The sequence below is a fragment of the Hoplias malabaricus genome, chromosome 2 (genome assembly GCF_029633855.1).
Source record: "Hoplias malabaricus isolate fHopMal1 chromosome 2, fHopMal1.hap1, whole genome shotgun sequence".
Taxonomy (NCBI): domain Eukaryota; kingdom Metazoa; phylum Chordata; class Actinopteri; order Characiformes; family Erythrinidae; genus Hoplias; species Hoplias malabaricus.
The window spans coordinates 78,807,086-78,835,061 of NC_089801.1; the positions used below are offsets into that span (position 1 = coordinate 78,807,086).

The 27,976-nt window shown below is 41.2% G+C and overlaps 3 protein-coding genes across 3 annotated transcripts in view; all 3 read left to right on the forward strand.

Annotated features, from left to right (window-relative positions):
* The window catches only part of LOC136687628 (NACHT, LRR and PYD domains-containing protein 3-like), a 29,025-nt gene extending 20,230 nt beyond the window's left edge, over positions 1–8,795 (forward strand). The window contains exon 7 of the mRNA XM_066662138.1: positions 8,215–8,795. Coding sequence (XP_066518235.1) covers positions 8,215–8,376 — 162 coding nt within the window. The 3' untranslated portion in view covers positions 8,377–8,795. The remainder of the gene's footprint in view (positions 1–8,214) is intronic.
* LOC136678193 (NLR family CARD domain-containing protein 3-like) overlaps positions 1–18,425 on the forward strand; it is a 119,856-nt gene extending 101,431 nt beyond the window's left edge. Inside the window, exons 8-12 of the mRNA XM_066656140.1 lie at positions 9,684–9,854; positions 12,061–12,231; positions 14,744–14,917; positions 17,064–17,110; positions 17,884–18,425. Coding sequence (XP_066512237.1) covers positions 9,684–9,854; positions 12,061–12,231; positions 14,744–14,917; positions 17,064–17,110; positions 17,884–18,425 — 1,105 coding nt within the window. The remainder of the gene's footprint in view (positions 1–9,683; positions 9,855–12,060; positions 12,232–14,743; positions 14,918–17,063; positions 17,111–17,883) is intronic.
* LOC136687634 (NLR family CARD domain-containing protein 3-like) lies at positions 3,569–7,957 on the forward strand. Its single transcript, XM_066662141.1, has 4 exons — positions 3,569–3,574; positions 4,874–4,884; positions 5,830–6,329; positions 6,414–7,957. Exons 1-4 carry the CDS (start codon positions 3,569–3,571, stop codon positions 7,955–7,957), a joined length of 2,061 nt encoding a protein of 686 aa, XP_066518238.1.
* Positions 18,426–27,976: the final 9,551 nt, after the last annotated feature.

The window sequence follows — 27,976 nt, forward strand, 5'->3', positions numbered from 1 at the left end:
TGTGCAGTGTTTGTGTAGAGTTTTAGTGGAGTGTGCAGTGTTTGTGTAGTGTTTTAGTGGAGTGTGCAGTGTTTGTGTAGAGTGTTCTGTGTTTGTGGTGCTTTATTGGAGTCTGTTATGTTTTAGTGGAGTGTTCTGTGTTTGTGTTGTCTGTACGTGGAGTTTGCAGTATTGTTGGAGTCTGAAGTGTTTGTGTGATGTGTTGGAGTGTGTGGTGTGTTAGTGGAGTGTTCGGTGTTTGTGGAGTGTATGGTGTGTTAGTGGAATGTGCAGTGTGTGTTGTGTGTTAGTGGAATGTACAGTGTCTGTGTTGTGTACTTGTGGAGTGTGTCGTGTGTTAGTGGAGTGTGCAGTGTCTGTGTGGTGTATTTGTGGAGTGTGTGGTGTGTCAGTGAAGTGTGCAGTGTTTGTGGTGTGTTTGTGGAGTGTGTGGTGTGTTAGTGGTTTGTGCAGTGTCTGTGTGGTAAGGCTACAAAAATTAACTGACAAAATGTATAGAAATCAGTGATAAAAATAATTGGCAGCAGATTTCATTTTCAAGATTTTATTGATAATTCTTTAGTAACAAAGATATATTTCTCCTTTTAATCAGAGTGTGGCAGAGTGCACGGTGCTTGTTAATGGAGTGTGTGGTGTTTGTGTGTTGTGTTAGTAGTGTGTTTGTGGAGTGTAAAGTGTCTAGCGTAGCTTTAACTCTTCCTTATGTCTCCACTTCACATTTCCAGAGAGCAGACGTTCAGAGCAGAATCTCCAGACCCCAGCTGTGTGTCTCTGAAGAGCAACAACTCAATGGTTCAGCCTCCACAATTCAGCAATGAAAGAATCAGTTCTGATCTGAGGTGAGACATGAACCACATTCTAGTGAGTTTTAGCATGAGTCGCCTCAACAAGCAGCCTTTTAATTTTTTCTTGAGTTTTCTTGTGTGTTTTTGCTGTGTGTTAGTGGAGTGTGCCGTGTTTGTGCGGTGTGTTAGTGCAGTGTGGTGTGTTAGTGGGGTGTGCGGTCTTTGTGGTGTGTGTTAGTGGAGTGTGCAGTTTTTGTGGAGTGTAAAGTGTCTAGCGTAGCTTTAACTCTTCCTTATGTCTCCACTTCACATTTCCAGAGAGCAGACATTCAGAGCAGAATCTCCAGAGCCCAGCTGTGTGTCTCTGAAGAGCAACAAGTCAATGTTTCAGCCTCCACAATTCAGCAATGAAAGAATCAGTCCTGATCTGAGGTGAGACATAAACCACATTTTAGTGAGTTTTAGCATGACTCGCCTCAACAAGCAGCCTTTTAAATTTTTCTTGAGTTTTCTTGTGTGTGTGTGTGCTGTGTTTTTGCTGTGTGTTTGTGGAGTGTGCAGTGTAGTGTGTTACTGGAGTGTGGTGTGTTAGTGGGGTTTGAGGTGTTTTTGTAGAGTTTTAGTGGAGTGTGGTGTGTTTGTGAAGAGTTTTAGTGGAGTGTGCAGTGTTTGTGTAGAGTTTTAGTGGAGTGTGCAGTGTTTGTGTAGAGTTTTAGTGGAGTGTGCAGTGTTTGTGTAGAGTTTTAGTGGAATGTGCAGTGTGTGTTGTGTGTTAGTGGAATGTACAGTGTCTGTGTTGTGTATTTGTGGAGTGTGTGGTGTGTTAGTGGAGTGTGCAGTGTCTGTGTGGTGTATTTGTGGAGTGTGTGGTGTGTCAGTGAAGTGTGCAGTGTTTGTGGTGTGTTTGTGGAGTGTGTGGTGTGTTAGTGGTTTGTGCAGTGTCTGTGTGGTAAGGCTACAAAAATTAACTGACAAAATGTATAGAAATCAGTGATAAAAATAATTGGCAGCAGATTTCATTTTCAAGATTTTATTGATAATTCTTTAGTAACACATATATATTTCTCCTTTTAATCAGAGTGTGGCAGAGTGCACGGTGCTTGTTAATGGAGTGTGTGGTGTTTGTGTGTTGTGTTAGTGGTGAGTTTGTGGAGTGTAAAGTGCCTAGCGTAGCTTTAACTCTTCCTTATGTCTACACTTCACATTTCCAGAGAGCAGACATTCAGAGCAGAATCTCCAGAGCCCAGCTGTGTGTCTCTGAAGAGCAACAAGTCAATGTTTCAGCCTCCACAATTCAGCAATGAAAGAATCAGTTCTGATCCGAGGTGAGACATGAACCACATTCTAGTGAGTTTTAGTATGTGCTGTGTTTGTGTGATGTGTTAGTGGAGTGTGCTGTGTTTGTGTGGAGTGTGTGGTGTTTGTGTGGTGTGTTTGTGTAGTGTGTTTGTGGAGTGCGTGGTGTATTATTCGTGTGTTTCTGAGGTAGGTTCAGGAGTCTGATGGCAGTGGGGAAGAAAGAGTTCTTTAACCTAGTGGTCTTGCATGTGACACTTCTGTACCTCTGGCCTGAGGGCAGAAGTGTGAACAGTCCATGCTGGGGGTGGATGGGGTCTTTAAGGATGGAGGCAGCTCTACTGCGGACTCTCTGGTGGTAGATACTTTGCAGAGAGGGTAGTGGAGTCCTGGTGATCTTCTCAGCAGTCTTCACCACTCTCTGCAAGCGTTTTCTGTCCATCACAGTCGTGCTGCTATACCACACGGTGATACAGCTGGTCAGGAGGCTCTTGATGACACAGCTATAAAAAATTTCCGAGGGTTCTGGGTGACATCACAAATTTTCTCAGCCTCCTCAGGAAATACAACCGCTGCTGAGCCTTTTGACCAGCTGCATGGTGTTCAATGTCCATGCAAAGTCCTCACTGATGTGGATGCCCAGGTATTTAAAGCTGCTCACCCTCTCTACTTCAAGCTCCCGAATGAACAGTGGCTGTTGAGGTCTTTTTTTTATTTTTTTATTTTTTTATTTTATTTATTTTTTTTTTTTTTTTTTTTTTTCCTTTTTTCTTCCCTTATATTCACTATCAGCTCCTTCGTCTTGTCTGTGTTGAGGGTGAGGTTGTTGTCCTCACACCATGCTGCCAGCCTGGTCATCTCCCTCCTGTAGGCCTCTTCATCTCCATCAGTGATGTGTCCTATCACTGCAGTGTCATCTGCAAACTTGAGGATGATGTTGTCCTTGTGATAGGTGACACAGTCATGGGTGAACAGGGTGTAGAGGATGGTGCTGAGGACACATCCCTGTGGAAGCCCAATGTAAGTGGTGATACTGGCTGAAGTCCTGTTGCCAACCTGGCAGACTGGGGCCTGCCAGTCAGGAAGTCCAAAAGCCAGTGGCAGAGGGTGGGGTGCAGGCCGAGTGTGGACAGTTTGTGGGTAAGTTTGTGAGGGATGACCGTGTTAAAGGTGGAACTGTAGTCCACAAAGAGCATCCGGACATAGTCTTTATTTTCCAGGTGAGAGAGAGAATAGTGGAAGGCAGCAGCAATGCAATCCGAGGTGGATCTGTTGGCATGGTAGGCGTACTGCAGGGGGTCCAGGGTATCTGGTATACTGCGCTGGATGTGGGTCAGCACCACTCTCTCAAAGCACTTCATAATGGTCGGAGTGAGTGCCACTGGCCTGTAGTCATTCAGACGGGGGGGGGGTTCTTGGGGAGGGGGATGATGGTTTTGGTTTTGTAGCAGGTTGGAATGATGCTCTTGCTGAGGGGCAGGTTGAAAATGGAGGTGAGAACATCAGCTAACTCGATGTGATGTGATAGTGGAGTGTGTGGTATGTGTGCGCTGTTGTCGTGGTGTGTTTGTGGAGTGTGCAGTGTTTGTCGAGTGTATAGTGTTTGTGGAGTGTGTGTGGTGTGTTACTGGAGTGTGGTGTGTTAGTGGAGTGTGCGGTGTTTGGCAAATTAGGCTAACCCTAACACTCAGCTCCACTGCTCCTCCCACACACTCCGCTCCACTGCTCCTCCCACACACTCCGCTCCACTGCTCCTCCCACACACTCAGCTCCACTGCTCCTCCCACACACTCCGCTCCACTGCTCCTCCCACACACTCAGCTCCACTGCTCCTCCCACACACTCCGCTCCACTGCTCCTCCCACACACTCCGCTCCACTGCTCCTCCCACACACTTTGCTCCACTGCTTCTCCCACACACTCGGCTCTACTGCTCCTCCCACAAACTAAGCTCTTCAGCTCTACAAACACAAATGTCTACATAAATATTTATAATAATGCTAGAAATAACCAGACATTGTGAATATACACTCACCGACATTAAGTGATTAAACAAACACAATTTTATGAATTAAACTCTGCACTTAGGGATATTATATTTGTGCTACACCTTCTGTAAAATCAATATCAGATTCTTGATAATCTGACAATTAAAAAAATAAAAATGCCATAGGACATTTACTCCACAGTTCATGTTTCTACATATTCATCATGTCACTTTCTATATTCACAGGACCATTACAAAAATTCCACAGTAAAATTTCTTCATCTTCAGGACATCAATAGTCTGTTATATTGTGTCTTTAATGAGCCTTTTAGATTTTTGAGACACTGGAAAATAAAGAGATAATATCTGCGGAAGGAAGCTAAACGTGTAGTTTTTCCACGGTATGGAAATTGTGTTCTTATTTCTCCATCTAGCGGCGACAGAATGCAACTACTGCACCATTTAAGGCGAAAGAGAAAATCCTAATGAATCGATTGCTCATCCTTGGTGTCCTGGATCTGAATTTTTTGTTACTCATATTCTGGTATCTGAATTTCGTCTTCCGAATCTGAGCAACTTTGAAATAAATTGTTAGAATTTTTTTAAGCTTGTTCAATTCAAGAGAAATTATTTTCAGATGCATAATTGCGAAGCAAAATATTCAGCTACAAATTCAAAGGTGGTAATATTTCAAAAGCCGATGAGACAGATTTGCTTCCAAAGAACTACATTCTAGTGAGTTTTACCATGACAAGCAGCCTTTTAATTTTTTCTTGAATTTTCTTTTGTGTTTGTGTTGTGTTAGTGGAGAGTGCGGTGTTTGTGTGGTGTGTTGTTAGTGTGCGGTGTTTGTGGAGTATGTGGTGTGTTAGTGGAGAGTGCGTTTTTAGCGGAGTGTGCTATGTTTGTGTGGTGTTAGTGGAGTGCGCTGTGTTTGTGGAGAGAAAGGATTTGGCAATTTTTCATGGGTGCAACCCACATACTCAGCTCTACTGCTCATTCCACAAATGCATGTTACTTACAAATGTGTCACCATTTAAAAGGGAAATTAACAGACTTTCCAATGGTATAAGATTCATTGCCAAGAAGCATTGTTACAACAAATAAATAATCTACAAACACACATTTCCTTACTTTTTGTGCTGAGTTTAGTTTATTACAGAGTCCACTACCAGAAACCTCTGCTTTTCAGAGGTAGTTCTAAATCCTCCAGTAATGTATTTCAGGCTTTGTTCTTTGTCTACTGAAGTATGATTGTGAGAATATGTAAATGTACTCATTCACTTTTAGTTTCTAATTCCTCTCCTTTGATGTATTTCAGAATGAGTTTTAAATATTAAAATATTAAGATCAGTTCTAAAGGGAATATGCAAACAGTGAAGTGTTCATTTGTGATTTTTTGTAACATCCTGTGAACAGTACATTACTGAAGTAAAGATGAGAAACAACATTGGTTCCATTTCTTAGCACCTTGTGTCAGGCAGGTGATCCACTTTTCTAAATATGTGACATTGATTTATTTTCTGTAAATACAAATCGTGTTTATTTTCTCAGGTTTAAGTTTCTGTGTCAGTAACACATTACCCTCTGTGCTAAAATGATTATTATTAGATTAAGAAATGGAGAGTAGCTTCTCTTTGGTTGAACTGAGTTGTCAGTAAGTTACTTACTTGTACGAACTTATGTTTAAGTCTTGTTCAAGTTTCAGACTCTCTCACACTTACACATTCTGATTCATCAACTCTTGTATTTCTCCTCTAGCTCTGGGAGGGATGTGCTGCTTCAGGATGGTTCCAGGTGTGGAGTGTGTGAGCAGATTCAGACAGATCCAGGCTCTATCACCTGTGGACACTCTTTTTGTAGACAGTGCATCAGGAGCCTTAGGGACCAGTCTGTTCACTCAGGAGACTTGACCTGTCCCTGCTGCAGAAAGAGGTTTAAAACAGGCTCTGTTCAGTTTCCACACACGGAGGAGTCCATGGAGCTGGAGGAATACAAACCAGTGGATGATGTCCTGCTCAGTGTCTCAGAGAGAAACAAAATCAGCCTGAAGAACAAGTACGAGAGCTTATTTGAGGGATTCAAAACACAAGAGAATAAAATCCTCCTGAACAGGGTTTACACTCAGCTCTACATCATCGAGGGAGAGAGGGAAGGAGTGAATCAGGAACATGAAGTTTTACAGATTGAAAACACACCCTGGAAACAAAACCTGCCAGATACACCAATAAACTGTTTAGACATATTTAACCCTGTACAGTGTACGATGGGAGAAATGGAAGAAGACGACACCAGAGCTGTGATGGATGAAGATGTGAGACGTGAAGAAGATAAAGATCCACAAGTGGAAAATCTTAAAAGTGTTCTGACTAAAGGCATTGCTGGCATTGGAAAAACTGTCTCTGTGCAGAAGTTCATTCTGGACTGGGCTGAAGGAAAAGCCAATCAGGATATAGAGTTCATGTTTGTGCTTCCATTCCGAGAGTTGAACCTTATTAAAGACAAACAGTACAGTCTTCATGGACTTCTGTGTGACCTCCATCCTGAGCTCCGAGGTCTGGACACAAAGGAATATGACGTGTGTAAAACTGTGTTCATATTTGACGGCCTCGATGAAAGCAGAATTCCACTGAAGTTCTCAGAGTGTGAGAAAGTGTCAGACGTGACCAAGGTGTCTTCAGTGGACGTGTTGATGACAAACCTCATCAAAGGAGACCTGCTTCCCTCTGCTCACATCTGGATAACCTCCAGACCAGCAGCAGCCAATCAGATCCCCTCTCAGTACATCAGCCGTGTGACAGAAATTCAGGGATTCAATGATCCACAGAAGGAGGAGTACTTCAGGAAGAGGATTAGTGACCAACACCAAGCCGACAGTGTCATCTCCCACATTAAGACGACGAGGAGTCTCCACATCATGTGCCACATTCCAGTCTTCTGCTGGATCTCAGCGACTGTGCTTCAGCGAATCATGAAACAAGGGACCACAGAAATCCCTAAAACTCTGACTGCAATGTACTCACACTTCCTGTGCACTCAGACAATCATGAGGAAGGAGAAGTATGAGGAGGAAGATGAGAGAGGAACTCTACAGGAACACCTGAGATGCAACAGGAGCATGTTTCTGAAACTGTCTGAACTGGCTTTCAAACAGCTGATGAAGGGCAATGTGATGTTCTATGAAGACGACCTGAGAGAGTGTGGGATTGATGCCACTGAGGCCTCAGTGTACTCTGGGATTTGCACTGAGATCTTTAGGGAGGAGTCTGTGCTTTACCAGAGGAAGGTTTACTGCTTTGTGCATCTGAGCTTTCAGGAGTTCCTGGCTGCTTTCTATGTGTTTCACTGCTGTGTGAACAACAACACGGAGGAACTGCAGCTTCTGAAGCCGAAAAACATGAAGTGGTCTGACAGTGTTTCACTGGACGAGCTGCTGAAGGGAGCTGTGCGTACAGCTTTAAAGAGTAAGACTGGACACCTGGATCTGTTTCTCCGTTTTCTGTTGGGCATCTCACTGGAGTCCAATCAACAACTCCTGCAGGACCTACTGACACACACAGTGAGCAGCTCTGAGAGCATCAAGAAAGCAGTTCAGTTCATCAAACGCATAATAACATCAGAGGATCTTCCTTCTGACAGATCTATCAATCTGTTCCTCTGTCTCACTGAAATGGATCATTCCTCTTTATCCAGTAAAATCCAGGAGTATCTCAAATCAGAGAAAGGCTCAGATAAGAGACTGTCTACTGGAGAGTGTTTAGCGTTAGCCTACATGCTCGTGAACTCAGATGAGGTGCTGGATGAACTGGACTTGAGGAAGTACAACACCACTGAGAAGGGTTATTGGAGACTGATCCCAGCTGTGAGCAATTGCAGAAAGGCAGTGTGAGTGTTGTGTCTCAGTGAATTTATTTTAATATTTCAGTGCTGATGCTGAAGGAGACACATTTCTAGATTGGTTTTGGGGCAGGGTCTAAAATGTTACACAACAAAGTTCTGCAGTAAATTCACCTCAGTGTGTACATTAGGGATGTTCAGTGTAGGTGTGATATGAATCACAATTCCAAAATGAACATTTACTCTCTCTTTTTCTCTCTGAAATTCACATCTGTATTTACTTCACATTGCAGATTGCCTTGCTGTAAGCTGTTGATGAATTCCTGTGAAAGTCTCTGCTCTGTTCTGAAATCACCAAACTCACCCCTGAAAGAGCTGGACCTCATTAACACTGAGCTGCAGGATTCAGGAGTGAAGCTGATCTCTGAGGCACTGAAGAGTTCACACTGTAAACTGGAGACACTCAGGTGAGATTTCTGTGATTTCATTCCTGAATGGAAATAAGTTAAGACTGTTTTGATGGGTCTTTGATTTCAGCGGAAATGAGCTAAAGGGGAACATGTCCATACGTCTTAAAAAGCATTGACAACTCAGTGTGTATCTATATTTCTATTGTTTTGTTTGTTTAGTGTGTTCAGTGATTCTACGTACATTCAGAAAAGGGAAAAGGAAAACAGATTCACAGATATGTTTTGGCTCATTTATTCAGACAGGTGTAATGTTCCCAGTGCTTCATTTGCATTTCTCTAAATAGATTCTGTGATGGAGCACACCACCATATTTTTTCTGTGAAAGGTATTGGATCTCAAAAATGATGTTTAGAGGAAAAAGTACCTAATGCAACAAAGTAGTCACAACTGTAGGGACAGGATAGATTATCAGGGGGACCTTGGAAAGAACCATTTTCACAAACTCCCTGCAGCCCCCCAGCCTTTCTTCTTGTTCCTCATTTAAAGTACAGCACGGGGAGACAGCTGTGGTCTGGGAAATAGACTTGGGACTGGAAGGTTTGGCCTGAAATAATTATATTATAAAACATATTGTCCAAACATCTATCAATTCTGTGTTACTGAAATAATCATTTATTTTTCTTTCCATTAAAACTGTTTGTAAGGCGCCTTTCATCTGTTTGGAAATTATATCCTTAAATATATCGACAGGGGAAGCACAAGAATGTCTGCCTTCACTTTACTGAAATATTAGTGATGCTTCTGTGACGAGTGCATCGCAGTGCAGTAGCGGTCCAGCAAAACTAGACTTGCCTTTTTCCCGTTCTCTCCACTGGTGAAAGGTAATGTAATGGAAATTCAGATTAAATTTTAGAGCAGAACAGAAGCCACTTTGTTCAATAACTAGGAGAAAAAAGAAGTTTTATAAATCATGCTTAACGTACCAGGAACTTAACGTAACAGGGTGAAAGAGGAAGGTGGGGTCTCAGGTGACTTTAAATGTTAGTGTCTGCCCACTTTAGTATAAATTGATTTGTACACTTTAATTATTAATCCACAACTGAACACTGTGTGGTTATTTGAAGTTGTTATGCCACATTAACATCAGTCTGGAGCTGATTCTATCTGCACTTTCCTGAAGGACACACACAAAAAACATTTTGTGAGAAATGAATATATGTAATATTTCTCCATCACTCACTAAGTGTGACATTCGTAGTGCAGTGTAAATATGAAATCAAACCTGCAGATAAAATCAACATCTCTTTCTCAATTCTTTCAGAAATGTTCCTGTAACTATTCAGTGAGTAATGTCCTCTCTCTTTACAGATTAACTGGGTGTAAACTTGGGGAAAAGTCTTGTGAAGATCTGGGCTCAGTTTTACTGGTGAACTCCTCCCTGAAAGAACTGGACCTCAGTAACAATGACCTGCAGGATTCAGGAGTGGAGAAGCTCTCTGCTGCACTGAAGAGTTCACTCTGTAAACTGGAGACACTCAGGTCAGTTCTGTCAGTTCAGACTTGATATTTAATGCTCTTTAACATGACTATCATTATCTTTACAAAAATACATATATTTTTTATATTTGCATAAATCTGATTGGCTAGTCCTACATTGTCTCTTCAATCACTTCAGGACTTCTTTAAACTGTTTTCCACTGCTGGAGTAACGAACAACAGACTGAACACCAGACTTTACATGGTGTTTCCATGGTGATATTATCAGTCATACAGCCTACAAAACAAAACAGAGGTTTATTATTATTGTGATAGGCAGCCAGTGTCACTTTGGTCATTTATAGGGATGTCTTAATCCGATCTCAAAGATCTGTATTGGGTCCGATCACAGCGTTATTTTACTGACCTGTATCTGCTTTATTGAGCTCGATCTTAAGTCTGATACCCTGTTTCCTCTAGGCAGCAAGCTCAGATTCTCTCTTCCTTCTGTAGCATGTGTTGCTATCAGATTTGGCCTGCTGCCTGATTTGGACTGAATATGCACAGAACATTATGCATGTGTAGACTTTGCTGATAGCTCTAAATTGCATTAATTTCTTCTCTGAGGATAATTGTAAATAGACACAGCACTGTTTTGCTGAATGGTGTGTGTCCCTCAGTGTTATTCCGTCATGTTTTGTTTAAACAGAAGACTACCACAACAATATCTTCAGCAGTAAATAAACACATTTTGCAGGGGCTCCAGTTGTTTAAAGCTGTAAAGGACTGTGAGGAATGACTAACTCAGTGTTTATATGTGTTTAAAGATAAAGCTCTCCTCTGCTTTGGAAAACACTCTCTGCTCCTGTAAGCTACATGTGTGAAGTTCTGCGCATGCGCAGTCCAGATCCAGCAGGTCACGCGAATTGAGTAGCCACAGCATGCTTTGTAAATGTGGTGATCTGACTCTACTGGACACCCAAATTGAACCAAGGCCCACCCAGTCAGCCAGAGTTATTCCTTGCGTTTGAGTGTATGTTCACGGACTCACACCTTTCTGACTGTTCTGTACAAACACACATTCCCATGAGTCAGATTCAGAGCAAAAGGGGATGTGATTAGAGTCATCAGCCGTCTCATATTTGGACAATAAAAGCCGTGTTGTGTTTTGGGGATGCGTTTTATCCTGTATTTTTGAGGTGAGACTGAGACCATGATTTGTTTGAGACACACTGCTCTCCCTGAGCTAGAGGAGGGGCAGATTTGCACGGCTCCTAAACAGAGAATGAGCTTTTCGTTGGCTGTCACTTTTATTAAGCCAATCAGCAGCCAGAATTAGCTATCCATCATTTAGTGCTGCAGCCAATGGGGTCACATTCCCACCTACAGGGTTTTGTTTTGCATCTGTGCTGAGAGAAACGGGTCAGTGCTGTAAAAAGATATTACTTATTTTACCACTGTGTCCTAAAGAAACTACATTTCATTTCCCCCTCAACACACCTGTGATGACAATAAAACTGCCAGACTTTTAGAATCAAAGTAATTCTTTATACAGGTGTGTGAGACAAACATAGGAGTCCTAAATAATCAGACTAGTCTGTGTAATTAATATTAAATATGGTAATGAAATGAGGATGAGACTCTTTCAGAACTCTTAAACCGAGGAGATGCTTTTACTTCAGACCTCATTTTAATTAAATGAAAATATAAAGTAGTCATACAGCGGGTCTTCTGCTCACCTCCAAAATTTCTTTCAAATGCCGTTTTACTTTATGACTATTCTATATTTTCATTAAATGAAAAAGACTAGGAGAAAAGAGGAGGTTTGATAAATGGAGCTAAATGTAACAAAGAAAATAAAGTCAGACGGTGAAAGAGGTCCACTGTGATTTCAGAATAACTGTAAATGTTGATGTCTGCACCTACACATCATCAGCTGATTTTTCTCAGGGGAGTGTTTTACTGAAATCAAACACCACACACAACTCAGAACTGACACATTCAGAACTCACACAGGTTCAGTAAAGATTAGTGAATCGTTCAGGTTCTGTACCACATTCACACACCGTCACAAACTGTAGCTGATTCTGACCTCACTTTTCTGAATGACATTAGAGAAATGAGGCAGTTTGTGAGAAAAGAAAACACAGTGAGGTTTCTCCCTCTGTCACTGAGCGTGATGTTCCTAGCCAGGTCAATATATGAAGGAGAACCTATTCATGAAATATTCCTGTAACTATTCAGTGAGTAATGTCCTCTCTCTTTACAGACTAACTGAGTGTAAACTTGGGGAAAGGTCTTGTGAAGATCTGGGCTCAGTTTTACTGGTGAACTCCTCCCTGAAAGAACTGGACCTCAGTAACAATGACCTGCAGGATTCAGGAGTGGAGAAGCTCTCTGCTGGACTGAAGAGTTCACTCTGTAAACTGGAGACACTCAGGTCAGTTCTGTCAGTTCACACTTGATTTTTAATCCTTCAACAACATTAGTTTTATAGAACTTAGCATGTTTATTTAGAGGATACAATATGAAATATTAAGATGAAGTCAGGTGCTGGATTCCTAGATTATAATTCACTACTCACAAAAATCAGATCATCTTCTCCTACATTATCTCTGCTCTCTGAACACATCAGGACTTCTGTAAAGTGTGTCCACTGCTGGAGTAACAGTCAACAGCAGACTCTCCCCATGGTGATATTATCAGTCATACAGGCTAAGAACCAGAGCAGAGGTTTATTATTATAGTGATATACAGACACTGACTCTTTGGTTTTTATCTTTTAATGTGTTCTACACAGAGTCTGATCAGTGTAATGTAAAAGATCAGACTGAACTCTGTTATTCCTAAAAAATTTTTGAGTTTTAAAAATTGATGATATTGTCACAAACAATACGATATGGAACAGCCCTAATCACAAATACTTTATATGTGTATCTCTCCTTCTAGTGTGTTGTGTGTAGTAAAATGTTGATGACGAGGGAATGGCTAAGATTTTCTCCAGTGCGATTAAATTCATTCCAGTTATAGATTCACGGTCCATGTAAAGTATCAGTTCTGTATTTTATCATTTGTGGCTAAATCCAAAAATAGAATATTGTGGGTAAAATTTATTTATTCATATTTTCATTTGGTAAATTAAATAACAGTATAATTTAATATATAATTATTATATTTTGTATAATGGTATTATATTAATAGACTGAATAAATGTTATAGTTTTAAATTATTTTATCTTTTATATTTTAAAAATTTTATTCTTCATTTTCTACTCCTCACAAACATGACTTCATACATTAAAAATAGTTATTTTTAAGGTCTAATATAAAATATAAAGGAAAAGACTGGATTACTAGATTATAATGTAATGTAATATATAATGGATGACGTGCAATTATTTGTCATTGTATAAGGTACAAGGAAATGTGTCCTCCGCATTTAACCCATCTGTGACACACACATAGTGCACTAGGGGCTGTGAACACACAACCAGAGCATTTGAGGTTCAGTGCCTTGCTCAAGGACACTTCAGCCGTGGATGTACCTGCTGGACCTGGGGATTGAACCAGCAACCTTCCGGTACCAAGCCGGGTCTCTAACCATTAGCCAAGGCTACACTCCATTGGGATTAAAACACAACACAAGAACTTTCTGTATGTGTCTGTAAAAGGAAACATATGGTGTCACATCAACGTCAAAAATAGAGGATGCAGTAACACCAGGTGGAATATTTAAATCTGTACCTTTTTAAAATTGTGTAATTCGAGAGAGAGAGAGAGAGAGAGAGAGAGAGAGAGAGAGAGAGAGAGAGAGGAATTGCACTCACACACTGATCATAATCTCATTCTCAAACTGTCTGTTTTTTTGATTCTCAAATGGTGTTTTATCCTCTTCATTTTAAATGTTTTGAAATGGGAGGTTTGTGACAGTTTGGGGGCGGAGTCAGGGCCATTCTTCTCAGTGAATGCTATTGGCTGATGTCTCCTGGTTCTGTGACTGCCTCATACACTGTATATGTCCCTCCTACTGGGAGAAGCTTTCTACAGAAAATACTTCTACTGTAAAATAGGAGACTACACAGTATCTAAAACAATTTTGAGAGTATGTTTCCAAGGCCGTCCCTCAGCGTCTCTGTGCAGTAAGAGCAGGTGAAATATGAAGTAAATGTAGCTAGTGAACAGGACTCCACTCACGAGCTAATCAGTTCTTTAAGCATGTGGAAGTACGACTCAAGCATCGACTCTTGGCAAATGATTCAGAGAATCAGCCTCAATGTCAACTCAATCTAAGATTTCTAACGTCTTCCTGCAGTGAACATCATTTCCACATGTTTATCACATATTACTGTGATCTGAATTCACTGTATACAGTGGAATATGACCTTATCCCAACTCTGTTTATCCATGGTGCTGTCCTGGGGAAAACAGCAGCTCTGCTTCTCCCAGTAGGAGGGACATATACAGTGTATGAGGCAGTCAAAGAACCAGGAGACATCAGCCATTCACTGAGAGAAACTGCCCTGACCCCGCCCCCAAACTGTCACAAACCTCCCATTTGAAAACCTTTAAAAGAATAAAATTAGGATCTTAACTTAAACAGGGAGGTCATAGAATAGAAACCTTTACTGGATTAATGTCTGTATATTTACTTCTAGTAATAACCCCTCTGTGGGACACTGTTGTGATAATGTCGTGTTGTGATTTGATTCCATTTCTATTGAGTGAGGTTTTGAACAGACTCTAAAATGTCTTAGATTTATGAAAACAAACACTTTTTACTTTTTTTTAATAAGTTATACATTTAGATTTTAACCTGTTTGATATTGAAGTGTTTTTGTAAATTAAACAGAATTTGGTGTTTGTTGATTTCATTCTAAACAGCAGCTTGATTTGCTCTGAGTAAATACCACATCTCTCACTTTACTCTCTCTCTCTCTCTCTCTGTCTCTGTAGATTGTCTGGTTGTTTAGTTACAAAGGAAGGCTGTGCTTTTCTGGCTTCAGCCCTGAGCTCAAACCCCTCACACCTGAAAGAACTGGATCTGAGCTACAATCACCCAGGAGACACAGGAGTGAAGCTGCTCTCTGTTAAACTGGAGGATCCACACTGCAGACTGGACACACTCAGGTACAGACAGCTTTCTGTATTTGTGTGTGTTGAGTTACTGATGTCATCTGCTGTTACTGTATTTCTATAAAGCTCTACAGCTCATTGTTCATTCTTCATTTAGCCTCTGCTCTGCTCTAGTAGTATTTAATGGTTAGAGTATCACCTTTCACCGCTCTGTCTCCACTGTTCAGTGTAACTGTTGTCAGGCTGAAGGCTTGTGAGGCACTGAAGTAAAACTAAGCCCCATATAACAGTCTCTTTATGTGGATTGTAGACTGTCTCTAGAACAGTCTTCAGAAATGTACATTCAGTGTTTAGGGAAGTACAGGCATACTCTGGTACAACAGTTCTACGACCTCAATGCTGAAACACTTCAGACTGAAAGATCCTACACTACTGCTGCAACCTGAAACTGAGTTGACTAGTCCATCATTATCTCTGTATTCCTATCATTTCGGGACATCTAAATGGGTTGGGATCAATGGTCAACAGATTAAAGAGCAGACTTTAATACCCAGAGTGGTGTTATCAGTCATACAGGCTACAAACCAGAGCAGAGCTTTATTTATTATAGTGATATACAGCCATTGACTCTTTGGTTATTAATATTTTAATGTTGTCTACAGAGAGTCTGGGGATTGTAATGTAAAAGTTTAGTTGAATCTGTGTTCTTCCTAAAGTTATTCTGTTATTCGGGGCGTTTCAGTTTAGATTCTCTAAGAGTTTTTGTGTTTATCTGTGAAGCTGCAGACCATCAGTTCTGTTCAACTGTGTGTTTTGTTTTTCCTGAATGATCCTGATCCAAGGTCACACAAACACTTGGTGAAGTAGAATGATATAAAATGGACAATAGAACTCATTGCTGTGTTTAACAGTGAAAGTAAGAGCATTTTTCACAGGACTGGGTCTAAACAGCTGTGTGGTCTTTAGAAAACCACTGCTCAGTGTTAGAGATTAATCAGAAAACAAGGCTTCAGTTCACTATGGAGCATAAAGACTGGACTCTGGAGCAGTGGAGAAAGGTCATGTGATCTGATGAGTCCAGACTGACCCTATTCCAAAGCGATAGGGGTGTCAGGGTCAGAAGGAAAGTGGATGAAGTGATGCCCCCGTCATGCACCGTGCCCCCTGTACAAGCCTCTGGAGGCAGTGTTATGATCTGGGGGTCTTCAGTGGGTCAGGTCTAGACTCAGCAGTGTTATGATCTGGGGGTCTTCAGTGGGTCTGGTCTAGACTCAGCAGTGTTATGATCTGGGGGTCTTCAGTGGGTCAGGTCTAGACTCAGCAGTGTTATGATCTGGGGGTCTTCAGTGGGTCAGGTCTAGACTCAGCAGTGTTATGATCTGGGGGTCTTCAGTGGGTCAGGTCTAGACTCAGCAGTGGTGTGTGGCAGTAAAATGAAGTCCACTGAGGACCTGAATGGACTGAATGACCAGGTCGTCACAGCAGTGGATTGTTCCAGGACGACACCAAGATTCATCAGGCTCAGATTGTGAAAGAGTGAGGAATCATTTTCACACATGAACTGACCACCCCAGAGTCCTGACCTGAACTCACTGAGAGTCTTTGGGATGTGCTGGAGAAGACTTTACGGAGTGGTCCGACTCTCCCGTCGTCAATACAACATCTCCACCAAAAATGAAGGCAGCTCTGGAGGAAATAAATGTTGTGGTGTTGTAGAAGGTTGTAGAAACAGAGCCGTGGTGAATGTGGAGCGTATTCAAAGCTAAAGGTGGTCCAGTGAAATATTAGAGTGTGTGAGTTGTTTTGGTCGGGCAGTGTAGGGGTCTGTGATGAAATGGTCAGTGAGAGCAGGTACAAGGCAGAAGAACCTAATAAATGAGCAGATGAGTGTAGGATCTAGAAAGGGTTTAATGGCGCAGTTGTAGAAGAGTGACTCTGCTGCATTATTCTGTGTTGAAGGCTGAGAGGAACAGAGGGAAATGGAGGAAATGAAACACAGAGAAAGAGAGACAGAATATTTCTCTGTGATAAAAAGACAGAGGATGAAACACCACAGATGATGATCTTTCTTCTGTTTCCAAAAATGACATCAATGAATGACGCTGTAATGAAGCTGAATGTGGGGCTCAGAGAGAACAGTGAGAACACACACCACTCAAACACAACCATCAACTCACAACTGTGTGTGTGTGTGTTGTAGGTTGGAGCATGGAGGAGAGATCAGGATCAAACCCGGACCAAGAAAATGTAGGCTCTCTCTCTCTCTCTCTCTCACTTGTTCGTTTTCACTTTTCCTTTTCTCTCCTGCTCTTTCTCTTTACATTCATTGTGTCTCATTTTGTGTTGTTTGTGTGTTGTGTAGGTACCACTTCAGAATAAGACTTCACTTATTAAGGTTTATAATGGTTTAAAGTCTGTTTATTAATAGTTATGTTGTTAACACATTAATAATCAGTTATAAAGGGCACCAGTGACCTGTTGTTTGCCAAATAGTGAACCCACATCCATCTACAGTTAAACCTCAGATCTTGCCGAATACTGACCTCACTGTGTCTCCTCCATCAGTCGACATTAACCCCGTCAGCTCCAGCACATATTTGTTAATGAGTTTAACCCTTTAATGAATTACTTTAATGATAATGTGGTGAACCTTAACATGTGAAATGACTAAACTCACTTTCTCAGGTTTGAGCTTATTCTTTACCTCCACATTTTCACTAAGTTCTCTCACACTTTCAGTATTAGTCACAAAAGAGTTCACTGTCACACTTCCTTTCTCTGTGTTACAAAGGATTATTAATCACTTTTAAAGTGTTCACAGTGTAATTAATAACCATGTAATAACAGGCTTTTAAACCATTTATAAACCTTTATTAGTGTATTCTTGTTTTAATGTGGTACCATTTTATGTCTGATTGTGTGTCGTGTGTCTGATTGTGTGTGGTGTGTCTGATTGTGTGTTGTGTGTCTGATTGTGTGTCATGTGTCTGATTGTGTGGTGTGTATCTTGTTGTGTGCAGATGCCTGTGAGCTCACACTGGACCCAAACACAGTGAACACACTCCTCTCTCTGTCTGAGGGGAACAGAAAGGTGAAGCGTGTGATGGAGAGACAGTCGTATCCTGATCATCCAGAGAGATTCAGTGACTGGGACCAGGTTCTATGCAGAGAGAGTCTGACTGGACACTGTTACTGGGAAACTGAGTGGAGTGGGGGAGGGGGTTATATTTCAGTGGCGTATAAATCAATCGGGAGAAAAGGACTCGGTGCTGACTGTTGGTTTGGAGCGAATGAAAAGTCCTGGAGTCTGTTCTGCTCTAATAACCGTTACTCTGTCCATCACAATAATAACAGAACTGCTCTCCCTCCTCCTCCCCCCAGCTCTAACAGAGTAGGAGTGTATGTGGACTGTCCGGCCGGCACTCTGTCCTTCTACAGCGTCTCCACTGACACACACACACTCACACACTTACACACACTCACCACCACATTCACTGAACCCCTCTGTGCTGGGTTTTATCTTCATACAGGCTCCTCAGTGAGTTTGTGTCAGATAAAATAGTGCTGTGTGTGATCTATTGATTTGATTGGTCTTTTCTGTCAAACGAGCTGCTGCTTTAAAATGTGAGGAGAATCACAAAAGACGATGAAACAGAAATGAAGCTCAGTTTGTAAAAGAAAGCGAGCAGAGAGACTCTTCAGGGACAAAACAGTGATAAAACCTGGATCTGAGTGAACACTACACCCCTGCACTTCTCTCTCTTTTATATCCCTGATGTAAACAGGATTTTTCAGCTGTTTATTTGATTTCTCTCGTTATAAAGCGCTGTGTTTATTTACACTGTGCGCTGGTCTCCATCGTCTCTCACATCAAATCTCTGGGGAGTCAGTTACAAAACAGTGGATTCTTTGTCTCTGACGTGTCCAGCTCGGTCCTACTTCTGTATCCCAGGCTCCTCAACACCATCTGAGCGCCTCTTCTCTACAGCAGGAAATATAGCTTCAAACAGAGAGAACCAGCCTTAGCCCAGAACATGGGAGAGGTTTCTATTGTTACTCTGTAATGAAGGAGTGAGGGTGTGAGTGAGTGAAGGTGTTTCCTGTAGGAGGAAAGAGGACAGAGGGGATCAGGGTGTAATGGGTGGGTTGTGTTCATCTGTGTCGTCAGTGTAAACACAGACCCTCGTCATAGTGCACTTCCACCTCCAGAACTCTTCAGATATTTGTAAATATTAAATATTTAGTTTTCAAACGACGCCAAACACAATGTAAGTGTGGGCTAACACTGAACTGTCTTTGTTCTTGTGAATCTGGTTAATGGTGTAAACTGAGCACAGACAGTGTGTTGATGCTGAGTGGACGGGGGTTAAGAGATGTGTCTTAAAGCTGAAAGGAAACACAAACATAGGAACAGAAGGAAAAGATGGGGCTTCTCTAAGAAACTCTTCTCCTTTCTGTGAGATTGGATTCTGGGGGTTTGTTGTGGGGGGAAATGAAAGAGTGATGTTTGTTGGTGGAAAAGAAGAATTCTGAAATATACTTTTATTAAAGTTTAATATTATGAACATTTAATAAATCTCTTAAAAAACACAAGTCTGTCTTTCTACTGCATCTCCACACACACACACACACACTCTGAAGCCCTCTATTCAGGGTCTAGTAACGGATTCTGAATAAAATTCAACATTTTCTCACATTTTAAAGCAGTGAGAATGTGGCGGTCACACCCTGTTACTGAAGAAGAATATTCTGTTGTGTTTCACTGCAACAACAAGCTGAATGTATGAGAGTAAAGACTATAAGAGAATGTAAACACAAAAGATCCTCAGTGATTTCTCTGGTAAAAAAGAAAGAAAAAGACCCAATGTTCCCATGACTAACTCCACAGCTATTAAGAGCTTTATTTATATAATCAGTTTATATAATCATGTACCAACAGTAGAGATGCACAGACTGATCGTCCGTGACCGGAAAAGGCCGGTTTTTATTGTGATCGACCGGTCAGTGTCTCCACACAGATTTGTGCCGGTCGCATTTACACATGTGCACCACACGAGGGCAGCAGCAGCAGCGCAAACACAGCCACACACTCACTGTTTAAGCACTGTTTCTTATTGTACTACACTTGTGCACTTGTTTTCATTAGGAATCGTTAATAATTGCTCTTTATTTTATTTAGGGTTCATTTTGAAGACAACATTTGTCACATTAGTGCACAATTTTATGTTCAGATGTAAAAGTTTCCATTAAACCCTTTGTACAGAAACGCCCTCTATTGTTAATCAACATTAATTAGTTCATAGCGTCAAATTATTTGATCAAAAAGCCCTCAACACCACCTCATATGTCTCAGTAGTAACACCACTACACACACACTGACTTTCAGCCCCCTGCTCGGTACTGACTGTTTACACCTGGAGCAGGACGACATTTAAACTCGGACATTTAAACCATAACAGACTGTAAAATCTCTTCAGATTCTGTCTTTAAAAAAACACAGTCTCAGGAGAGAGGCGCCGCACCGGTGAAAAGCTCCAAAAGACAATCCCTTACTCACCACGCCACAGTAAACGTGCCTTTATTTCCTGAGTAACGGTAACGCACTGTTCTGGAGCTCCTAGCGCCCAGGCAATGGTAAGTTTTGACGTAAAGTCTTCGTGAATTCAAAGTTGAGGGCGTTCCTTCTTAGATTCAGTGCAGCTGTGGACCAATGAGCGGCTGCCGGCTGTGAGCGGGGTCCTATTCCCCGGGGGAGGGCTGCGCTGCTGGACGCCGCTCTCCACAGGGATTCGCTCACAGCTCTGAGGGGGCGGGTCAGAAGTGATTGACGCCTCTGTAAACCAATAGCAGGGACTCAAATGAAGACCAAAAGAGTCGATGTGCCGAGATCACGCACTCTCTCTGGGTCTGGGAGAGAGAGGGAGCGCCTGGGAACGTATTTTAGAATAAACTTAAATTGACTTGTTTTATCACAGAACAACCAAATAAAACCTTTATGTTGGTGACAGACTATTTTAAACGTTTTATCACTTTGAGGTACATACTGCCTACATTCAGTGTCAAAGTCTAGTGTTAAAGTGGAACCACTCTATAATGAGCCGAAAACTGCATCTGTGTAAGAATGAGTGTTTTAAAATAAGAGCGGTATTTCCAACGATGGCCACAGGGGGGCAGTGTGAGCCCGCAGCGCTTTACTGCAGTGAATGTGGTGTTTTCCTAAGAGAATGATTACATTTACAGCGTCAGAGAAAGCTGAAGTTTTCCATTTAAAATAAAATGGCATCAACATCAAAGGAAGGAATGTTAAGTTTGAGATTAATCCAATTTCTAATGAAAAACACTAATGTTCCAGAGGTTCATTTTCTGACTCTTACAAAATACACACAAATCAACATCAAAATTAAACCTTTTCTGAAGAAACACAGCTCCAGGATCATATCATATTTATTATTGTGAAATGGGTCTCCTTCACCTCAGGAGATATGGGCCGTTTAATACATTTTGAATGAGCAAAAGTCACTGTGGCTTTGTAAATTGTGTTAGGTTCAAGTTTCTTTAAAGATTCTCTATTGAGTTCAAAATAAACCTTGTGTCTCACACCATCACTGATGATCTCATTATTTCACTTGGAGTCGACTAAATTATATTCATTCACTTTTAATGTGGGCAGAGAAACAGTCTCCTTTGAATGTACAATGATATTTTTAATGAACTGAATCAACGCTAAAGGGATCGCTTTACACACCTTTTTAAAACCTTTATAACTACAGTTTATATCACATTCTTTCACAAAGAGTGAACCATTTAAAACATCTCCATCACAATCTAAAAGATCCTTTACAGAAATGAGACCTTTATCACCCCACTCTTTTTTAAATAACGACTTCTTACTGACTGTGATCGCCCTATTATTCCATAAAGTGTCTTCACGAGGAGAGAAGTGATGTTTGAATATCATTTTCCAGAAAAGAAGAATGTGTTTATGGAAGTGTGAGTTTAACTGGAATCTCACTAATTTCATAGTCACACTTCATAAAGAACTCAGTTCCTCCCAGTTTCTTAAAAATGGACCCAGGAATATGAAACCACACTGAATTTCGCTGCATAATAAATGTTTTTATCCAATTAACCCTAAATGTACCGACCATGGCTTCAAAGTCTAATGCATTAACACCACCTTCATCACATTTCTCCACCAACTGGGACCTTTTGATAGAATGAGTCTTGTTTTTCCACAAAAACTGAACAATAATAGAGTTTTCTCTCCTTATATTTAGTGGTGATACACACAGAGAATGACACGGATAAACAACCCTTGAAATGCCCTCTGCTTTCGTCAATAGGTTTCTTCCAAAGATCGTCAAACCCCTCATCGACCAACGACTAAGACTTTTTTTCATGTCTCTTCTAAACGTTTTGAGACGTTAACATCTTCTCTTCTCAGTACATTCTCAGAGACTAATCTTCCCACATATTTAACTCCATTAACAGCTCTGATTGACGAAGTGTCTTTATGTGTACAATTATGAACGGGAAGAACCTCACATTCTTTAAGGTTCAGTCCTAAACCTGACGCCTCGGAAAATAACTAAACTGTATCAAGAGCTCTTTCAACCGTTAAATCATTTTTCAAAAACAGTGCTGTGTCGTCAGCAAACGGACTGATCTTGTGTTCTCCATCGAAAACATGAACTCCTTGTGACTCAGGACTGTTATTGACCCTAAGGGCTAATAACTGAGTGGTGAAGACCAACAATTTGGGGGAAACAGGGCGACCGTGACGAATGCCTCGCTGGATCTTGAATCTAGAAGTAAGTCCTGGATTTAAGGAAATTGAGCTGTAAACATCATTATAAAACATCTTCATCAATCCACAAACATTTTCCCCAAAACACAAACATTTTAAAACATCTCACAAAAAAGGCGTGTTCAATTGTGTCAAACGCTTTGTAAAAATCAAGGAACAAACTCAGGCCGTCGTTGTCAACACACTCACAATAATCTGACATCTCAGATATCAGTCTAATGTGATTACGGATGTTTCTCCCCTGAACAAAAGCTGATTGACTGTCATCAGTTATATCTTTTAGTCCTTTATTCAAACGCTCAGCAAAGACATGAGCTAAAAGTTTATAATCAGTGCACAGCAAAGTGATTGGTCTCCAGTTTTCTGTTTCATTGTGTTAGAGAGATTACGTTCAGAGACACAATCTGAGAAAGCGTTACACAACAACTCTCTGATATCTGTCCAAAAAAACCTGTAAAATTCGGTTGTTAACCCAATCCAAGCCAGGTGACTGTCCGGAGGGCGTCTTCAAAATAACCTCCTCTCACTCCTCAATTTTAATCTGTTCTTCCATCAGTTGTTTAAAACCTGCATCAATAACTTTTCTAGATTCTCACAGCGTTTAGAAGAAGAGAACAAACAGTTTCAGAGTCATTAGATTTACACAAGTTACAATAAAAGTCTAATATTTCTCTATCAATTTGGCTTTCGTCTTTTGAAACATAACCATTTACATTCAATTCATTAATGTTTTTCTTTAATTGCCTATGGTTTTCAAGGTTAAAATAAAGAGGTATTTGTTCCCCTTCTTCAATCCAACGAGCTCCAGAGCGAACAAACGCACCCTTTGCTTTTTCTAAATATAGGTCTAGTTGACTCTGTGTGTGATTTAATTCAACAAGTTCCTCAGGAGACACATTAGTTTTCTTACAAAGATCATTAACACTGGTGATGATTTTAAGTTGCTTTTGTTTTTTAAACGTAGATAGTTTTTTTACTTGAATAAATCGCCAGTTCTCTTTTCTTAAATTTAAACCATTCCCATTTACTCACAGGTGTCACGCCCTTATCCTGTCGTGTCTGTTGTTCCCCGCCATGTGCTCTTTGTTATTGTTCGTGTCTCCGCCCTGGTCCCGCCTTTGTTCCTCCTCCTCATCAGTGTCTCATTTGTAATCCTGTCCTCTCGTTAGCTGTCCCAGGTGTTCCTTGTCTGTGGTGTGCGTTTAAGTTCCCTTGTCTCTGTGTGTGTTTGTTGGACATTCGCGCCTCTGTCTCATTCTCATCCCTATCAAGTCGGTTTGTGTCTCTCTAGTCTCTTTCTCTGGTCTGTTTTCTTCTTCTCCTTTGCTGCGTGTGCTCCGTTTGTCTATTTCTCTCTCTGCTCTGTTAGTGTTTTCCTTTCCTGTGCTTTGTGTAACTTGTGGTTTCTGTCTCTAGTCTATTAGCTCTCTTTGTCTAAGGATCCTGTCGTGTGATCCAAATCTGTCTGTCCTTGTGTTATCTTCTGTATAAATAAGTGTGTTGTGTTATAGCGAGTGTGTCCGCCTCTGTCAGTCCCCGCGATCCTGACGACAGGTAACATTTCCAAGGCATTGATTTCTAATATCAGTTGTTTGACATCTTTACAGAGATCAGACTTTTCTAAAAGAGTGTTATTAAATTTCCAAATAAGAATGAGACTAGGATCTGACCTTGAAAGCCTCAGAGATAAAGAAATAACACAATGATCAGTTAAAGGTGAGGCAGAGATGTCACATTTGCTGATACAATTTATCAGGGAGGTAGAAATGAGCCAGTAGTCTGTTCTAGAACTTAAACCATTTCTGGAGGAGGCATTAAAGCAGGTAAATTGAGCAGTCCCAGGATTCTTAACCCTCCAGTAATCAATCAAATTTGCACTGTTCATCAATGGAACAATCAGATCATCACATTTATGACATTGAACCTCAGGTGGAACCAAAAACCAGGCTCCAGATTAAAATCACCCCCAACTATAATGTTGAAAAGGAATGTGTATTTTGTGTGAAGTGTTTACATAAGTCCGAAATCACAGTCCTGTTTGTGCCTCTTTCATTGTAGCTATAAACACACACTAAGATAAAGTCTTCATCATTAATTTCTGTTATCACAATCAACCCATGCCCACTGGTATCACTAGTATGACGTATAATTCTACCAGGAAATCTGTTAAACAGAACCATAACACCAGCTGATGTTGATGTCCCATGACTGACCAAGATTGAATCACTCCACTGTAACTTCCATAGATTCACATCTTCAACAGAATGAGTTTCTTTCAGAAAAACACAATTGGCTTCATGCTCTTCACAGAAAAGAAACACAGCTTTTCACTTCACATTGTTTTTAAGCCCCTAGCATTTAAGGAAATAAAAGATAATACACCTGAAAATTATTTTTAACTTAAACACTGAACCATGAGATGCGCAGGAATGTAAGTGTTGTTCTGTCTACAGTCAGAGTAAGGTACATTTAACCTTCGGAGCATGACTGGTGAATCAGTACAGCAGACGTTTTAAACCAAGAGCTCTGACTCTGTAGGGTCAACTCTTTTATTGTTAATCAGCACATATCCTTCCTTTAGAGAAGCTCTCTGCCCTCTCAGTCTGGCGTCCCGTACTAACGGCCACAGCTTCTTACGAGCTTCCCTATCTTCTGTAGAGAAATCTTCATTGATCTGGATATGGATCTCCCGACAGACCCTCGAATCCCTGGACCTCTTCCAAACGTCGTCTCGGACCGTCCTCGAAGGGAACTGGATGATTATTGACTGTGGAACGTAGTTTGAAATGGCGGGATCACTCTTCTTACCCAAGCGATGCACAATGTCGATCATTTCACGAAGCCGTTCCACTGAAATGGGCACCACTCTTGTCAAGATGCCGATAACAACCTCTCTCGTTTTCTCCCCCTCTTTTTCAGCCCGGCCGTTTAACCTCAGATTACACCTTCTTTTGTATCGAGCTTCTGTTACAGATTCTTAAGCCATTTGTTTTCCTCTTGAAGCTCATTCATTTTTTCCTGCAACCTCTCAATGTTCTTGTTTTCAATAGTAGCAGCAGTGTTCTCCTCAATCCTGTGGTGGAGAAAATAAACACAAGAGTTAAGAACTGAACTCTAACAGAGCATTTACAATCAGAGAGTAGTTTATTAACCTTAAGGTGGTCCACACACTGTAGCTCAGAGCACTATGTGAATGAGGACAGAGAGGATGTTTTCACAGAGAGTTTATGAAGGTAGTTTATACGTCATAAGCATGAGATCATCACTCTAGGTTTCTGCAAGCTTCGTTTCCTTAGAGACGTCTCAGTTTGATAAACAAGATGAAGGACAGAATGTTTTGTTTCTGATAAAGCACTGACCTCGAAACTGACCCGACGTTCACTTAGTTTCTGAGTTCTGTTGATGATTAGAAATGAATATAGAGACAAAACAAGCACAGGGTCTTTAACAGAGACATAAACACTTCCACTACAGTCCTCCCCTTGTCTCTAAGGACACTGAGAACATACAGAAACTCTAGGATCTGCACAAGGAAACTTACATTACTGCACACAGAGGTTAAAAGAGGAGAAAATAATGTATAAACGTTTAATACAAGAATTGAACATCAGCTGTTACATGTTAGACTTTCTGCAACAGTTTCATAAATTCTCATTAAAAACAGTAGTAAAACATTGTAACAGTCATCACATTTAAACTGAGTGATTTGTTTGTTCAGTTTCGATACAGGAGGTGGTTTTAAAGAGTTCTGTCTCATAGAGGAACCTCTTAGTGAAGTGAAGAAGATGGACTGAGAATGGAGAATGGGGATTAAAATGTTCCTGAATGAATTTACTGTTGAGATTATAACTAATTTGTGTCTAAACCCATCCACGCTTTATTCACTTCATCAAATGTATTTTCAGAAACTGAAGATTCAAAAGGATCAGTGCTGGAATGTGGCGTTAGTGAACACACAGTGCATGTGTCATGGTCATTACCAGTTGTCTTCACTGTGAAGTTCACATATCGCCAGTAAACATTTTTACTGCAGTCTATGAACCTCTCTGTAGTCTCAGGTTTTTCTTCACTGCGTATTTTCACTGTCATCCAGATGGACGCTGTCAGGACGATGCAGATGAAGATGAGTGCTGTCACCTTGCAGGGGTTGAACAAGACGTGAAATTGTCCTGCCATGGTGAATCTGTGGTGTCTATTCTGGGGCTGGGGCTCTTTTGCAGTGTGAGATGTGGACCCACGTGTCCCTCTCAGTAATCTTCACTGTGGTGTGAGTAGTCAGGAGCCCCTGGAACGGTCCTTGACAGCGATCCACTTTCCAGTTCGCCCTCCTGTAGACTTTAGTCAGGATCCAATCCCCAGGCTTCACCTTGTGTCCTGTAACTGCTCGGTAGAGACTCTCTCACCCTCCTGTGCACATCAGACAAAACAGAACACAACGTTGCACAGTATTTTTGCATGTGATCGTCTTCCAAGGCCAGTGTTTCTCTTTTGGAGCACATCCTGTATTTGGCGGACAGCCAAACATTATCTGGAAAGGGGAGAGTTTGGTCCTGGACCACACTCTTTGTCTCAGACTCGTGCACACACCAGCGGCAGGGCTTCCACCCGATTTAGCCCTGTTTCTGGACACACTTTGATCAGGTGTTGTTTTATTGTGCCATGTGCTCTTTCTACCGCCCCTGCACTCATAGGGTGATAGGCACAGTGTTTGTGTAGTGGAGTGTCAGTTACTTCACTGATGTGTGTTAAAATGTTGCTAACAAACGATGGCCCATTGTCAGATGAGGTTTTCCTAGGAACACCAAACCTAGGGGCAGTTTCCCTCAACAGTAATTTTGCTACCGTTAGTGCGTCTTGGTGAGAAGTGGGGAGAGCTTCTACCCGTTTTGAAAACATGTCAACGATCACAAGCACATACTTCTTTTTCAGACGTGGTGTTAATTCAATAAACTCCATTTGTAGGTGATCAAAAGGCCTGTCAGGTTCTGGATGTCCATGTGTGTGTTCATATGAAACGGCTCCTGTTGAGTTCACCTTCAGACGGTGAGACACTTTTATGAAAAATGTTGTGAGTAATTTGAGAAGCCTTTTACAAACCACTGTTGATTTACTGCGTCTACCGTTCCTCCCCTCGAACAGTGCTCCACTCCATGGGCCATTCTCACAAAGTAAGGAAAGTAGTAGGAGGGTAGACATGGTTCGTTGTTTAGTCCCAACCAGATTTTCCCATTAAACGTACGCCCTGAGTTTCCCCATGTTTTCACATCTTTAGCTGTTCTGGTTTTTGAATTTTCTCAGGTGTAACA

What these genes read in the sequence shown, in the direction of transcription:
- LOC136687634 (XM_066662141.1), top strand. An exon ending in CATATTTAACCCTGTACAGT is followed by an intron (nt 6,330 to 6,413) that starts GTACGATGGGAG and finishes AAGATCCACAAG; the next exon opens with TGGAAAATCTTAAAAGTGTT.